This window comes from Paramormyrops kingsleyae, chromosome 8, assembly GCF_048594095.1.
Source record: "Paramormyrops kingsleyae isolate MSU_618 chromosome 8, PKINGS_0.4, whole genome shotgun sequence".
In the NCBI taxonomy this organism is placed as follows: domain Eukaryota; kingdom Metazoa; phylum Chordata; class Actinopteri; order Osteoglossiformes; family Mormyridae; genus Paramormyrops; species Paramormyrops kingsleyae.
This window is the reverse complement of record NC_132804.1, coordinates 20,338,514-20,355,320: the sequence shown is the minus strand read 5'-3', so window position 1 is coordinate 20,355,320 and position 16,807 is coordinate 20,338,514. Positions and strand designations below refer to the sequence as shown.

Genomic DNA, 16,807 nt, shown 5'->3' with positions numbered 1-16,807 from the left:
ACTTCATTATGCTTCATGCCAGCATGCAGGTGCGCAGGGTTGTCAGCGTGTTCATTCGGCATGACCACTCGCTGCCGCTCGCCATTCGGGTCCCTTACTTCCTTACTACTGCATTGCAGGCACATTAGCGCAGTTTTTTTCTTAAGCTATGTGACTGCATACTTACCCATATCTATAGGAGCGCTAGGCTAGCAGAGACCGATTGCTTCTGTTATTGCAACGCAAAAAAAAAATCAGTATGTAATCGAAAGATGTGGCAACGTAAGCAAGGGTTTGGAAATAATGTGTCCAAAATATAAGCATATTAGTATGCGCAGACATGCAACTGCGTGTTTGGTGAATCGCATGATGTAAAATAATGTCATGAGTTGCAGAAATATGCTAGTCCAGTATGATGCTAGCTTTCCAGATTGACGGGAGAAAGGATGCTCTTTCTCTGCATCACTTTTCTTAGGCTGCATTACCGGATGCTGCCAGTCACTGCTTGGTTAACTCCCAGTAGCGAGTAACGAAGCAACCAATGGGAATAGGTTTAAATGAATGGGTGGCAGGTTGAAAACATCAGTGACTGACAGTGCGTGAAGGTCGCACCTAACTGTGGGATTTAAAGGCTCCTTTCTTCTGCAATCATACCTAATATCGCCCTGCAAGAACCATGCTGATGGTTTTCCTTCAGAGTGGTTCTAAAGGGAGATAAATATTATTATAATTCAGTCATTAGCTCTTGCTTTTCTCTTCTGCTCGGGTCAATGTAAGGCCACATAGCCGGAAGCAAAAACAAGTTTTTTTTTTTGTTTTTTTTTTAAGCTGATGGTCAGAGACAAATGCTCTATTAGGACAGATGCAGTCTGGTGAATTCTAACCTAGGCGAGTACTGGGGTGATTCTTTGAGTCCTTTGGTTGTGTACTTCTTATGGCGGGGAGTTGAGGGGGGAGGGGGACCCACAATCAAATCTATCCTGGCAAATAGAGAAGACACCAGCACAATGCATAATGAACGTGTGTGTTGAAAGACAGACATCGGATGAAAGAAAAAGGAAAAAACAGGGACTAGCTGGAAGACAAGGACATACAAGTAAAAATATATTCCACACGTAAGTCACGTGAAATCTATTTTCTTTAAATGGCATAGCTTAACTTATTAACATTACCATCTGATTGTACTATAATAAATTATGAATGCTTTATGAAGCTTTCATCTATAATGCACTATACTGTAGATACCATTACAATGCAGTACAAAGCATCCTTAATGCTTATACCGACCATTATAATGCATTATAAAGGTATCTATAGTGCATTATAGATGAGAGCTTCATAAGGTAGTCACAATGCATAATAAACATGGTTATAATGTATTCTGCCTCTTTATAGATATTTATAACCATATATGAACTATAATAGATTATGAATGTGTTCATAATTTACTAAAAAGATGGCCTTAAGTAAAGTGTTGCTGAATTTTTTTCCCCACTTTTGCTTCTTGAAGCTTGGAATATATTTATATACATATGGGGATGTGTTCTGGTGTCTGACATACAAAAATCTGTACTGCTAAGTGAGAGGATGCCTTGTGTTTACTTAGTGTTAAGCTTTTCAATTTCAATGACTGAGAAAACTCTTGGAGTGTGGATTTATAAGACAGTTTGATCAGGTGGGTGTGTTGACTGTTTTGGACTGGAGGAAATGAATCTCACTCCATGCTTGCAATGCAAAAGGCTTTTTCGGATCCGAAAATCCCTTTGTACATTCCCACAGTCATGGACTTTATCCAAGAGTTTTTTTTTACCCTTTGGAATCGTGAAGCTTTGACATAAGTTCAGAGGGTAAAATGTTCAGCAATTATGGACTTGGACTGTTTTATGACATTAAAACAGAATGTGTGCAATGGTGAAGATCCTTACCCACCAACCAACAAACATTATGGCACCTGGAAATTACAAATTAGCCTATGCTACATCCTATGTCAGCTTCTTCTAAGGTAGAAGACACAATGTGACACGTCACTGTAGAAACATACATCATGAACATCGAACAAGAGGGTCATGGGACATGCAATGCACAGTAAACAGAGTTGTTGTACCCACTGGCGCGTCTACAAGTAAAGTTTCAGACACTAAACAAAAATAATAAAATACAGGAATTTGGGCTGCTTATCATCTTGCCTGGACTGGAGGTTTTTAATTCGTGACAGCATGTCCAGGTGACCTGCCGAATACTGCTCTATGACATCCATCACGTCATAAGGCCTCAAGCTCTCTTTGAACTTCCTCTTTGAAACCATAAACTTCATTATGCTGGGAGAGGGGAAAAAAAGTGTTTAGTTTCAAAGTTTACAAACGTTCAGCAATGCTTCTGATAATAGGACAGCAGCATATTTTGCAGGGTCTTTTTAGTTCAGTGGCCTCAGTTGTATTATAAGCGCATGAAATGCTGTCTGATGCAAATAACTGAAAGGATTGCTGGGTTTTAAGATATTTTTTAAATATTGTGAGCGATATCTTCATTGCAAAAATTAATTATTGCCAATGTTTTGACAAGATGGATACATGGATGGGTGGATGAATGGATAAACAACCATGAAAAATAAAATCAGACGACAATTTTGCTCTTATAGCCCTATACGTCAAAGGTGGACAATTTTTCTACAACTTATGTGTATCATGTTTCATGCATGCTGGATATTCAGTTTCAAATTCAAGTAACAATTGTGACGAAAAACAAAAACATGGGGCACGTAAATAAATAAAATGTATATTTATTATATGTAACAATCATAAGGAATGTGATTTGAAAGGCTCATGCTCCAAGATGGGAACATCCATGTCAAACATTTACTGAAAGGAGGAATATTTTGTTTCATAAAGGCTGCAATTCTCTAATCGAATATGTGCCGATGTAAACAAAAGTGAATGAGAAGTAACCCTGTTCAAAGTATAGTGTGTTTGACATGGAAGACATGCCATTGGAGTGTCTTACCAAACAGCTCTGATTGCAACTTTTAATCCTGGAGTCAAGTCTTGTGGGACAAATTCACAGTGGCAGCTCTTATTGTCATCGACAATGTCTTCCCCAGGAAGGCTGGCTTCTACAAAACACAATCCAGACATCATAACTGAGCTGTCAGTATGGGCTGAACTTACTGCTGAGCTGCCAAGAAGCCCCACACGCCCCCCCCTGGCCATCCGCCCCCCAACCCACCCCCAACCTCTAGCCATTCAGGTCTGATGTCAGCATGGAACCAAGCAACAGCAAGGGAAGGCCATTAACTTGCAGAGCCCAGGGATTTTGAGCGTAAATCGTCACCTGGCAGGGAGCATGTTAATGAGCTGATGTCATGTCAGAACTTCCTGATGCGGGAAAGGGGAAGGAACGCAGCGCAATTAGAGAGGCGGTTTTTATTAGTCAAGGCTTTACCTGACTCCTGTGGCACAAAAATATCATTCCCTGACTCAGCTGTTATACACTCGAATCAAGCAGCATCTATGACTGTCCATATAACTGAATGGTTATGTCTGTCATCTAGGGTATATGTCTGACTCAGCCGTAGCATAAATAATCAGCAGTTCTTAAGACTATCAAAGCAATTGAAAGCATGTGAAATACACACCATCTGTAAACCAAATTGTTACAGAGCACATATATAGTGTAAGTCGTTTGAGTTACCTGACATTTCACATAATATATATAAAATAATTCATAAACATTTTTAAAGAATATTTAGGTTTCTATCTTGTACCAGATCTTGTTCGCATTAAAAGTAATATGCAGAATTCCCCACTAGTTTCTCATAAACATGAATTATGGTTCCTGCTTTAAATGGGAATTTAAATGCTGACTTGAATACCACCAGACACTGGCCAAATTAATAAAGCTCCCACCGGCTGCAACCTCTCAGTTTTTTTATAGCTGCGAATCAGAAATTGAATTTCTTCACAGGGCAACGGAGACCTGCCAGAGTGTGAATAGTTTTGAGCCACAGTGCTGACCTGTTTCAGAGACCTTCTCCGACAGCCTACACGGCATGGGGAAAAAGGTTGAAACGTTCCTTCAAGTGCAATCGGAATAAACGAATCCATTAAGATCAACTTGGGAGAATTTTTTTTCAAAAACACTACAGAGCCTTGAAAGTCCAACATATCTGCCCAAGGAGGCTGACGCTAACATGGGCTGTGCGGTTTCACTGTTCTGTTGTTCTCCGCAGTGGGCCCACAGTGATCACCAGAACGGGAAGGTGATTTGACTGGATTAGCATCCCTCATGCAGGCTCAGAAGCAGGAGAAGCAGCCTTCAGAGCGTACAGCATCAGAGCTGCCTACTCAGGATTTCACCGTGTATTATGGGATGGCGGGGCCCTGTCATGTGCTTATGGGATGTTCTGTGAATGCCGGCATGCATAGCTGAGTTTTGCCTGCTGGTTTCGAATAGGGCTAGGTTTGTTTTGCTTGCTTTGGTGGCCACAACCCCTAGCAGATGTGTGATGTTTCCTTACTGATTAACCCTTCAATTGCTGCAACAAGTGGAAAGGAGAGACATAAATAAATTCTGTTAAGTGACTTAAGAAAATGTATATGTGCATTATAGTATTTAAAAAAAAAAAACTTATGCATTTATAATTAATTGCTTCAAGTTTAAAATGTTCCTTTCTCTCAGACCACAAAAGACAGACATTTACCTGCATCTCCTGTGGAAATAATCTGAATCTAAATGAAAATAAAATGATAGACTCCTAAAGGTACAGTCCAACTGCTACCATTGTTGACTCCATTGGCAAACCGCATAAGTGGAATCAATGGCTCCCAACGTCTTATGAATAGGGTGAACTAGTCACACCTGTCTGTTTGCATCACAAAATGGATTCTGTACTCTACTGTACCTTTAAGATCAGTGGCCTGGCCACTACCTTGAACTTATTAAAAGTTAATCAAATGAAAGCACACCATATACGTTGTAAAAAGCATGCACTAATTGTGCTCATTGTGAATTTACTGGCATCTACAACACTAATCTCGAGATAAAAAAAAATAAATTATTTCAGAATATAGAATTTTGACCTCTGTTCACACTGATATCAAGTACTCAAGTCAAGTACTCTTTCCATGATTAAATTTAATTTGTAATTTATAATATCACCTTCTAATCACCTTTTACTTCAGTAATAAGGGTTTACATTATTCTGAAATAATTTATCTTTGATTTCAGTCGATACATTATGAGAACAGGTTAGCGTGCAATATAAATATTAAAATCTGATATTGAAACATTGGTGGTCTCCAGTATTCTATATAAGAATGATTCTGGTAAAATAAAAATCAAAACAATATCATGTTCATGATATCTCAGTGTAAATATGTAAAAATCCACATACGTAATGGCAATAATTAAGTCATGGAGAATTATATAGCATAAATATGCCATATGTATGTGTATGTATTTTAAAGGTGACACCTCTATATAACTTTGTGTACTAACTACTAACTGCTGTTTCTCTGGCTGCTGTAGTACATGGCTCTGCGTGAATATTTGAGTGGGAAAACCACAGAGCCACACTAATATAACATGTAGATGCAGGGATGGGTGCATGCTTTAATATCATGATTAATATATGTATAAATATGTGTATATATATAATAAATATTCAAATATGGTTATAACACAAACAAAAACATTGCAATGCAATTCACAAGAGTAATAAACCTGTCACCCACTATGTAATAACTTTGGAAAACTGCTGTTCATGAAATATATCTGCATGCCAACATTATTAAAAATAAAGCCATTTAATATAGCTGAGTGTCGTCACAGTGTCTCACAAGGGAATGTTAACACGACATACCTGTAACGTGAATTGGAGGCTAATTGTGTAAAGAAAGCACATTTATTATGTTACGGATAAGCCTGGGGTGTGTGCTAAATGCTTTGGTGCATCACTGACGAAGTCGCAGTGGGCGCAAACCTCCCGCTCAATCGCCTGACCTGGAGAGCTCTTCTGCCTGAATTCTTCATCCTGCATCTCAATCAGCACTTTAGCATGGCACCAAACAGAGAAACGGAAAGGAATCTGTGAGGGTCAGGATCTCAGCGACAGCAGAACCGACACGAAATGGGGGAGGCGGGGCATGCAGGCGGAGGCGGCGTCATAAACATGAGACGTGGTCACAGAACAAAACACAACCCGTTTTCTCTATTCAACCCGCTGCTCACATTTATGCTGAGGCAATCCCATGTTGTTTATAAGGCTGTGGGCATACAGGGGGCCAGCATCATCATTAGCCAATGACATGTTTTGAATCATTGCCTGACAGGGTAGGGGGCCTACTAGATTTCACCTAGTGGCCATGCATCTGTGAGCCCGCCCCTGTATGTGCCCCTGCCTTAACTAAATGGAAAATCAGCTGTTCTTTTACCATCTCCCAAGAATTCTGAGAAACACACCCACCCCGAGGCAGAACCTCATACCCCAAAGCACGACATCAAACGCACGCCAAGCACTCACAAACACTTCAGTAATAATTTATTTCTTTCTGTCGAAGGTCAGGAAGAGTAATGATGAGGCGGGCTGACACAGCAGAGCTACCCTTACCTTCGGAGTTCTGTCGCGACGCCGCTCCTTTAATGCGGAAGGCCTGCCGGGTGCGACTGCGGTCTCCAAAGCTCCAGCTTTTGGGCACCTTGCTGGGGCTGTCCTCCATGCTGTTATCGGCGCTGGGGGACCTGCACCTGCTCTGGCCCTGGGGCGAGCCCTTGCCCTTGGACCCAGAGTTCCTGGGACTTGAGAAGACCCTCTCCTTCAGGCTGACCTTCTGGCTGCAGGGCACAGGGTGGGGGGGGGGGGTGTCATGCAGGAAAACTCTTTCTTTATGTTGCCAAACTTGCCAAGTCCTGCAGATTAATGGTAGTGTGAAGGCTAAAGCACATGGATTTGTAACCTGAAGGCCAGTGTTGAGTCCCACAAGGCCTCCTGCTGCGGCAGCCTTGAACAGCCCCAAAACAATGTCCAGCTATGTAAATGTTTAATCCAAGCAACTTCGTATCAATGATAACCAGAGGGATCTTTCTTTTTAGTGGAATTGGTGTGAATCTTGGCATTTGTGCTGGACAAAATGTGCAACTAGTAACAATTTCGTGTATTATCTAATCACATATACCAGTTCCTAAAATAAAATATATCTCATGAAATTTGTCAATTGAAATATATCTAAAATGAAATATATTTAATGATATGTATCAGTTGGAATTCATGAAAGCTTTTATGCAGCTTTTATGCAGCAGGAGCTGTATTTCATATTCATAAGAATATCTCACTGCGTTTGTCGCATTTGTCAAGGGCTGAGACATCGATTCAGCCTGTCAGGCTGACAGTGGGACAGTTTGATTTAGCCTGTCAGTACCCTTCAAACACAGCCTGGTTTATAGACCAGTTTTAAAGAAAAGAAACAACCATGAATGAAACCCCACTGAAGGAAAAAATAAGCGTTACAGTGAAGATAAGGTGCAGCTAGCTGGATAGCCCTTACAGAATGGCATTTTCAATGAGATGGAGTAATAACTTACATAGGATATAAGGGGGGAGACGTGGGTAATTATACAGAGTGCAATCAGAAATGACATGCAGACTGTCCCCGACTGATGACTGGGTTCCGTTCCGACAGACAGGTGGTAAGCTGAAATGAGCATGTTTTGGATTAGGATAATCGCACTGACTTTTAGGTGTGAAGATGTGACTGGGACATGTGCGTGAGGCTGGGATGGTCACACTGCCACAAAGCGCAGTCCCTGCAGCACCTATCATGTGGCACATACAGTCGTGTGCACTTCCGGGTGCAGGGTTATCCAAAATGTATTATATTTAATACATTTTTTTTTTTTAAACTTTGATCATAAGTTGCACAGCTTGTAGGTCTGGGACGGTCTGTATTAGAAATGAAATGACCGTCTGCACTGGTCCTGCCTACAGAGACTCATTGTCCCTGAGCAAAATGGCATCCTTTCCTTTTAAGCGCAGCCTGGAAAACAGCACAGTTCAAAGAGCTGGGGGAAAGGCTGATCGTGCCTTTTAGCACTGACCTGGGGGAGGGCTCTGCTTGGGCATCCTTCCTACGGACAGAGCAGACACATTCTGAAGCGGGCATCATTGCATTTGCACCCAGTTTTCGCAAACACGGTTTTAACAGCGGGGAAGTGCTCTACCATAGTGCTTAACACTATAAAGCTTAACAATGGCATAAAACACACATGTAAGTGTACTTTAGCACATGCTGATACAATGGTAGCACTACATATAATGTAAAACGCATCCTTAACATATTTTTTGTCTTTTTGATTGTATTTATTTCTCATTACATTATCCTTTCTTTTTCTGGTACTGTACAAAGGAATTTCCCTCAGTGGGGATCAATTAAGTTCCATCTTATTTATTTCTTATTTGTTAATGTATTCGGATATTGATGGGTATCCTACTGGGCTGCGGTGTTCACCGTCTAATATGTATGTATGAGTCACACGTGGGTAATTTATCCTGCACTGACCTGAATGACAGTCCTGACTTGCTTTTTAGATTTCGCAGAAGGTCCAGTTGATTCAGAGGAGGAATCAGCCTACAGAGTAGGGGGTGGGGTGGGGGGGTGGGGTTATTCTCAACAAATACATGATTACATGATTTTAACAAAATAACTAAACTTTTTCTTCTCTCAAATAAATGGGATACAGTACCCTGGATTGATATAACAATGTATAGTGCAATTAGACTCTTTTCTTGACCCATAATTGAATAAGCAGGATGGAGAAGTAATTCATGGGTAGATCAATAAGGAGAATCGGAGAAGCAAACCAGCATCAACCTGATTTTAATCAACAACAGGATCACTTGAAAGTCAAGAGAAAAACAGAATAAGACATAAATAGGAAAACAGGATTACAGATATATTTGTCTTGAGCAATTAGATCCATGCCCTAGTTTTCCTTTTTTAAAAAGAATTAAAGTCCACTTTTGAATTACGGCAGCCTGTTTCATGATTTGTACTGAAAATGACATCAATAACATAATGCCATCGAGTCAGTACAACATGGAGACCTGACACCAGGCCTAATGCTTTGCTTTTTTCAGCGACGCTGTGCTATAAAAAATGTCAGTGTTTCCAGGAAAAATACCATCAGAACACTAAACTCTCAACGGCCACCCAAAGCCAAGGCGATTACGAACATTCTGGGAAGACACAATCTACAGACACGCAAGTAAAAGCAGGCTCTGGTCTGAGATACAAGCCCCTCAGATTACCTGTACATTGGGACGGATACAGCTCTCTCATAATAATCCCAGGTAGACTGCAGGTCCGTCCTTGTCAGATTGGTAGCATAGAACCTCCATGCCGCCTGGTTTGGAAAACAAACAAATAGAAGCGATGCTTAACCCCCATGAGCCAATCGAAAATCAACATCCACGTGCCCCACCAGACAACCCAGCTCACTAGCTGCGCGCACAGATACTAAAAGCATGTCTTACTCACTGTTCACTCAATCCACCTTCTAATTTGTGCTTTCTGTGTCTAATGCCAGCAGAGAGGAATCTTTCATCAAACTGAACGAGATTCCTGGACACGGTATTGATGGAACGTCAGTATGTTTCAGAGGAGAAAAAAAACACATCGTCTTTCAATGGGGCCTGATACATCGTCAATAGCTAAGGAAATACTGCATGCTACAGTACATACAATCTTTTGCCAGGATAAAGAAGCTAATTAAACTCAACAGAGATCGGCCTTTCACCATGGCTACCTGTTCCTTTGTTTGTAGGAGGGAAAATGTCCAGGTTCTTTCTGGGCACGTAAGTGAGGTCTTATGGATTGCCCTGCTTTGCATATCCCATGCAAAGTCTGCAGTTTCTACACAACATATCTTGTAGCAAAGGTGCATTATTCACCTGAATGAGGCCAGCTGCTGGATTCCGCCGCTTCTCAAAGTGCTTTTGCCTGTGCTGCTCCTGGACCTTAAGAGCAAAGCCAGAGCCCAGAATACCCTATGGGACAGAAAATAAGCTGTCTCTCAGAAAAAAACAGCATTGATGCCTTTTTACGGGTGCCAAGGTATAGAAGTCAATAACACTGAGTATAGGAAATGAGTCTTTGAGTGAATCCCCTACGTCAGGGGTCTCCAACTCCGGTCCTGGAGAGCTACCGCCCAGTAGGTTTTCTATCATACCCAGCTTCTGATGAGCCACACCTGTTCTCAGGTAAATTCCAGGACCAGGTGTGGCTCATCAGAAGCCAGGTAGGATAGAAAACTTACTGGATAGTAGCTCTGCAGGACCGGAGTTGGAGACCCCTGCCCTACGTATTACAAAACGTTTTTTATAAGGGTGTGAGTGATGGTGAGAGTATAGGGCTTTTATTCATCCATCCATCCATCCATCCATTTTCCATCACTTATCCGGGGTCAGATCACAGGGGCAGCAGTCTAAGCAGGGATACCCAGACCTCCCTCTCACCAACCACCTCCTTCATCTCCACCAGGCGAATACCAAGGTGTTCCCAGTCCAGCCAAGAGATACAATCTCTCCAGCGAGGCCTTGGTCTGGCCAGAGCCTCCTCTTGGTTGGACATGCCCGAAACATCTCCCCAAGGAGCCATCCAGGAGGCATCCTAGATAGATGCCCGAAGCACCTCCATTGGCTCCTTTCCATACAGAGGAGCAGCAGCTCTACTTTGAGCCCCTCCCAAGCATCTGAGCTCCTCATCCTATCTCAACGACTGAGCCCAGACACCCTGTGAAGGAAACTCATATTGGCCGCTTGTATCAGCAATCTCATTCACTACCCAGAGTTCATGACTATAGGTGAGGATTGGAACGTAGATCGACCGGTAAATTGAGAGCTTTGCCTTCTGGCTCAGCTCCCTCATTACCACAACAGAACAGTACAGCGTCTGCACTACTGCCAACACTGCACGATCCATCTGTCGATCTCCTGCTCCCTTCTTCCGTCACTTGTGAACAAGTGAAATACTTAAACTCCTCTGCTTGAGGCAGCAATTTATCCCCACCAGAAAAGGGCAATCCACCCTTTTCCGGTCAAGAACCATGGCCTCAGATTTGGAGGTGCTGATCCTCTTCCCAGCTGCCTCACACTCAGCTGCAAACCGCCCTAGTGCATGCTACAGGTCACAGTACAACGTCTGCAAAAAGCAAAGACATGATCCTGAGACAACAAAAGTTGTGAACAGAATTGGTGACAAAGGGTGGCCCTGGTAGAGTCCAACACCCACCGGGAGTGAGTCTAACTTACTGCTGGCAATGCGAACCAAACTCTCACTCCATCTGTACAGGGACCTGATGGTGCGCAACATCAGACCCCATACCCCATTCTCCTGGAGCACCCCCCACAAGACCCCCCAAGGGACACTGTCGTATACCTTTTCCAAGCCCACAAAACACAGGTAGACTGGTTGGCAAACTCCCATGAACCCTCCAGTATCCTTGTGAGGGTGAAGAGATGGTCCAGTGTTCTATGACTAGGACAGAATCTGCATTGTTCCCTCTTGATCTGAGGTTCGACTAACAGATGGACCCTCCCCTCCTGTACCCTGGCATAGACCTTCCCAGGGAGGCTGAGGAGTGTGATCCCCCTAAAATTGGAACACATCCTAGTGTCCCCTATCTTAAAGACTGGGACCGCCTCCCCAGTCTGCCAGTCCAAAGGCACTGTCCCTGACATGTATGCAATGCTGAAGACGCGTATCAGCTAAGACAGCCCCACAACATAAAGAGCATTAAAGAGCTCAGGGTGAATCTCATCCAGCCCCGGATCCTTCCTGCTGAAGAGTTGTTACTACTTCAGTAACCTCAGCCTCAGAGTCTTCCAGCTGTACTTCCTCTGAGGAAGGTGTATCAGTGGGACTTAGGAGATCCTCTAAATATTCTCTCCACCGCCTGACTATATAACCAGTTGAGGTCAACAGTTCTCCATCCCTGCTGTAATATAATATCGGTGAAGCCCTGCATCCCCCTCCTGAGTCACCTGATGGTTTGCCAGAACCTTTTCAAGGCCGACCAAAAGTCCTTCTCCATATCCTCACCAAACTCCTCCCACACCCATGTTTTTGCTTCAGCAACCACCAGAGCCGCTTCCTGCTTGGCCTGCCGGTACCTGTTAGCTGCTTCAGGAGTCCCACAAGCTAACTAAGCCCTGAAGGCCTCCTTCTTCAGCCTGACAGCTCTCTTTACTGCTGGTGTTCACCACTGGGTTCAGGGATTGTTACAGTCATCAATGACCTAACAGCCACGGCTCTGCAACGCTGCCTCAGCAATGGAGTCCCAGAACATGGCCTGTTCAGGCTCCATGTCCCCTGACTCGCTCAGGAGAGAGGAGAAGTTCTGCCGGAGGTGCGAGTTGAAGATCTCCCGGACAGGGGCCTCCGCCAGAAGCTCTCAGCACACCCTCACTATGTGTTCAGGTCTACCAGGTCTATCCAGCATCTTCCCCCGCCATCAGATCCCACTCACCATGAAGTGGTGATCAGTTGATGGCTCAGCTCCTCTCTTCACTCAAGTGTCCAAAACATGTGGACGCAAATCCGACAATACGATTACATAATTGTGGCCTAGGGAGCTCTGGTGCCAGGTGCACTTATGAACACCCTTATGCTCAAACATGGTGTTTGTTATGGACAAATTGTGATTAGCACAGAAGTCCAATAACTGATCATTGCTCGGATTATAATCGGGCAGGCCATTTTCACCCAACCACACCCTTCCAGGTTTCACTTTAATTAATTACCCACATGAACGTTTAAGTCCCCCAGCAGAACAATGGAGTCCTTTTGTTCCAAAGGAACATGGAGGGGTAGGGCTTTTTTTTGATAGGGCTTTTGTGAAAATTTTTAATGAATATTGAAATATTCAAAAATAAAATCATGGTACAATATTTAAGAGTCTTTAAAGTTTGACAGTCAAACAAAATTCCAGCCCCCCCTCCAAGGTCTCGTAGAAGTCTGGATACTCTGGACTGGTGTCCGGCACGTGCACACAGACAACAGTCAGAGCCCGTTTCCCGGCTTGAAGTCCAAGGGAAGTGACCCTCTTTGCACCAGGGTGAACTCCAAAACACTGGCACTGAACTGGGGGGGTATAAGTAAACCCACTCCTGCCTGGTGCCTGACTATATCTAGTCGGTATCTCTCTACCTCCTGCTCCAGCTCAGGCTCCTTTCCCACCAGAGAGGTTATGTTCCATGTACCTAGAGCCAGTTTTGGTAGCTGACAATCGGTCTGTCGAGGCCCCTGCATCTACATTGCACCCGACCCCCACGGCTCCACCTACAGGTGACGGGCCCACAGGAAAGCGGACCCTTATGGCCAGGCCCAATGCTGCCCCAGGCCTGGCTCAAGGGGGAGGCCCTGGTCTCCCCAGTCTGGGCAGGGTAACATGGTCCTGAATCGTAATCGTCTTTTTGAAGCACACACTCTAGCCGCTCACCTAGGACCAATATGTCTTGGGATGCCCTACTAGTGGCACCTGCTCTAAACAATAAGCACAAACCCCTCAACCACAATAAGATTCATGGAGGGGTAGGGCTTTTTTTTGATAGGGCTTTTGTGAAAATTTTTAATGAATATTGAAATATTCAAAAATAAAATCATGGTACAATATTTAAGAGTCTTTAAAGTTTGACAGTCAGCTTTGTTTTGGCCCATTAAAGATGAATTATAACCAAGACATCAATCTTCTGCTAGCAGGTGTCCAGTAGGGATTGGACAGACATGTACTTTTCAGCAGCATTCACTGTGGTTTGGGTCCCCATGTGGTTTCATTAGTGTTCATCGGGGTTTGGGTTTTTATTAGTGCTCAAGCCGAGATCAGGAGGTCTTTTATATTTCATTCATTTCCAGCAGAGATCAAGTGCACATCCACTGTTCTTCAACAGCATATTATAAACCATTAATCCCTAATAAGCCTGTCATTTTCATTTGCTTTTTGAATGAACTGGAACGTCTCATCACATAACAATGTAGCAATACTCCCTTAATACACGTCCCCAGTACTCATAGCTTTATGAATTCCATAAACCAATTCTATATCAATAATTACACTTTTTATATTTGCATCTCACATTTGTGTTCGCTCTACTGTACGTATTTAGACAGATATTGGCATTGACCGTTGGTAATGTATTGTTTATATTGTACAGTAATGCATAATGCATGGTTAAGAATTACACACGTACCGCTGGGAGGGCAAAGAACGAAACTCCAATGAGGGTGAAAGTCGCAGCAAGAAGGCGTCCATTCCACGTTATGGGGTACTTATCACCATAGCCTATTGTAGTCAGCGTGATCTGAAACCACAGAGACAGAAATGATTTATTGCAACACGTTCCCAGTAGGTAATAATGAAAGCATTTCTTCAATGGAGAAGACTGTGTCTGCACCACACAGTGCATTTCCTGGTTATGACATTCATTTAATTATTGTACCAGATGGACCTGACGACTGTTTTTATGTGATGCTTTGTAACTAGTCCTGCAGAGGACATTAAGTACAGTAAGAGAATATATCCCAAGAATACCGCCCAATTATAACTCAGCTTTTCGGGAAGCGGGGTCTGTCTACCCCCTCCCACTAGCCATCTCGTCGCGATTGACTCCTCATCGCCATAAAAATGACTTACAAGCCCCCACCACAGTGCGTCTGCGTAGGTTTCGAACTCCTTGTTGTCCTCTTTCTCCGCCAAGTAAACCAGGAAGGAGGCCAGAATGAGGCAGAGGAAGCCAATGTACCAGGCAGTGATCAGCTCCTGTAATCCATTTAAGGAACATGTCGTTAGTGTCACGCGGCGGTATATCTGTTCCCCTTTATTTCCTTACTTTATACAGCAATGATAGATTCAATGTTCACTTAATTCATTTTTCCGAATGTTTGTAGAAGCAGTTGATTAGTATCCTTCTCAATGGTATGACAGCCAATCCCTTCCTTAGATCATAAATAAACCACACCACAAGCTGCTCAATTAGCATGTATGTAAATTCTTTCAAAGCCCACATGTTCCACAAATCAAAGACTTGCTAGTTTGCACGCCGCGGTGGAACAATCGGGTTACGTGCATCAGGGTTAATTATAGGTACCACGCAAACCAATCAAGTGACGTTCGGTGTGTCTAGATGAGTGGGGAGCAGTTTAATGACTTTCATCCTTTGGGTATCTCCACTCCACACACATGCTCTCAAAGGCTATTAAAGAATATACTCAATTTTAAAGCTCACAATTATCTGCATTATTCATTCCACAATATTTTACAGTTCAGGCTTTCAAAACGGCTTTTAGGTTTAACACTGTGCACAGTTCACACAACACCAAACACGTTACTGTTTGTTTAAGTCTGTGATTCGGGACTGATAGCTTTTTTATTTTAATTTTCATGAGTAGGTCACCAATGGTCAGAGATAATCATTGTACATGTAGCTTTATAACTCGATAAGTGCCATCTTTAGCAGAATTGATATTTTCCTAACACTTATACTCGAATGTCTAATTACGCTTATTAGTCTTCGGGATATATATTAATAATAATAAGTAACCTAATAATTCATGACATTTCAACATTTATTTGCTATTAAATATTAATGCTTATTATTAATTATTAAAAAGCAAACAAAAACCATTCAAATCGTTCAGACCATAAACATATTGAGAGCTGAGGGAACACCACTGAGATACATCTGAATGCTTTTTCATGAAAGGGTATATTTTTTCACGAGTATATTTTTCCATGTGTTTCTGCCAATATAACCGCCTACTGCTTTGCATATTTAAAGTGACAGTCCTTCCCTGAAGCAAAGCACTGCGTCATCCTGGGCAATTCGAACTGGTCACATTCTGAGAGGCGTGCTACCAAAATCACGACACAATGAATCAGGAAATGGAAATGCAGAAGCCTGATACTTTACTATGCTGCTTTTTATTCTTTTTGTCTGTGTGTGTATGTGTGTGTGTGTGCACCGGAGACAGATTGTGTCATGCTTTGCAACCCTGCAACCAGAGATGATCCGTCTATGATTGATCTACATGACCAATCTTGATGCTGAAGATTCAAGATTTCAATTTCTCACATGCGTAAATGTATTGGTACACCAGCAGTAAAATGAAATTATGAAATTAAATTTAAAAAGTAGAAGGATAACAAAATAAAAGTAATACGTTAACAAAATAAGTACTAAAAATATAGAAATATATAAAAAGTGTTTCAAAAGTAAAGATAAAAAATGTGTAAGAAAATATTTTAAGTGCAGATATAGCCTATTTTGCTAGGTACTGTTAAGGTCCCAACGGCCTGTGAGCGTTTGCTTCTCCTCAGCCTCTCAGTCCCGACCATAAGGCTCTGGAGGCACCTACCGAAGTGCAGTCCCTGGGGAGGTTTATAGCCTGGGTGGTGAGTGTCTTTGACAACGCTTAATGCTCTGGACCTTCATTGCTGGACGTACTGCAGGCCCGGCGATTATGATCTGGTGATTCGCTCAGCGCAGCCTGTCAGTTTGTCTGCAAGCCCATCAAGGAGGGTGCTCCGCCCCATCGCCGGTTACCTTGCTGTGGGCGTAGACGACCGAACCCAAGAGCTTCCAGGTGCCTCCACGGCGATCCATCCGGATCATGCGCAGGATCTGAAGGAACCTCAAGCTGCGGATGGCTGAGGTGGCAAACACGTTCCCCTGGGTACCAGCCGCCAGCACCGAGATGGAGGCGATCAACACCATGATGTCTGGGAAGGACGGACATCTGATTCAGTTTACAGACACTGCGGTGACAATTCCGATAAAATGACT

At 43.0% G+C, this 16,807-nt stretch overlaps 1 protein-coding gene across 5 annotated transcripts in view; it reads right to left on the bottom strand.

The window, feature by feature from the left end:
* Positions 1-16,807, bottom strand: part of kcnq2b (potassium voltage-gated channel, KQT-like subfamily, member 2b) — a 37,163-nt gene that overhangs the window by 7,487 nt on the left and 12,869 nt on the right. Inside the window, exons 4-16 of one of the 5 annotated variants that reach the window (XM_023795486.2) lie at positions 16,568-16,743; positions 14,659-14,784; positions 14,216-14,326; positions 9,920-10,015; positions 9,278-9,372; positions 8,529-8,597; positions 8,068-8,097; positions 6,584-6,807; positions 5,977-6,024; positions 4,493-4,510; positions 2,980-3,088; positions 2,166-2,297; positions 864-959 (exon numbers count right to left, since the gene is read on the bottom strand). In XM_023795486.2, the coding sequence (XP_023651254.1) occupies positions 864-959; positions 2,166-2,297; positions 2,980-3,088; positions 4,493-4,510; positions 5,977-6,024; positions 6,584-6,807; positions 8,068-8,097; positions 8,529-8,597; positions 9,278-9,372; positions 9,920-10,015; positions 14,216-14,326; positions 14,659-14,784; positions 16,568-16,743 (1,330 nt within the window). The remainder of the gene's footprint in view (positions 1-863; positions 960-2,165; positions 2,298-2,979; positions 3,089-4,492; positions 4,511-5,976; positions 6,025-6,583; positions 6,808-8,067; positions 8,098-8,528; positions 8,598-9,277; positions 9,373-9,919; positions 10,016-14,215; positions 14,327-14,658; positions 14,785-16,567; positions 16,744-16,807) is intronic. The other 4 variants (XM_023795483.2, XM_023795487.2, XM_023795484.2 and 1 more) reach the window with 4 other exon arrangements.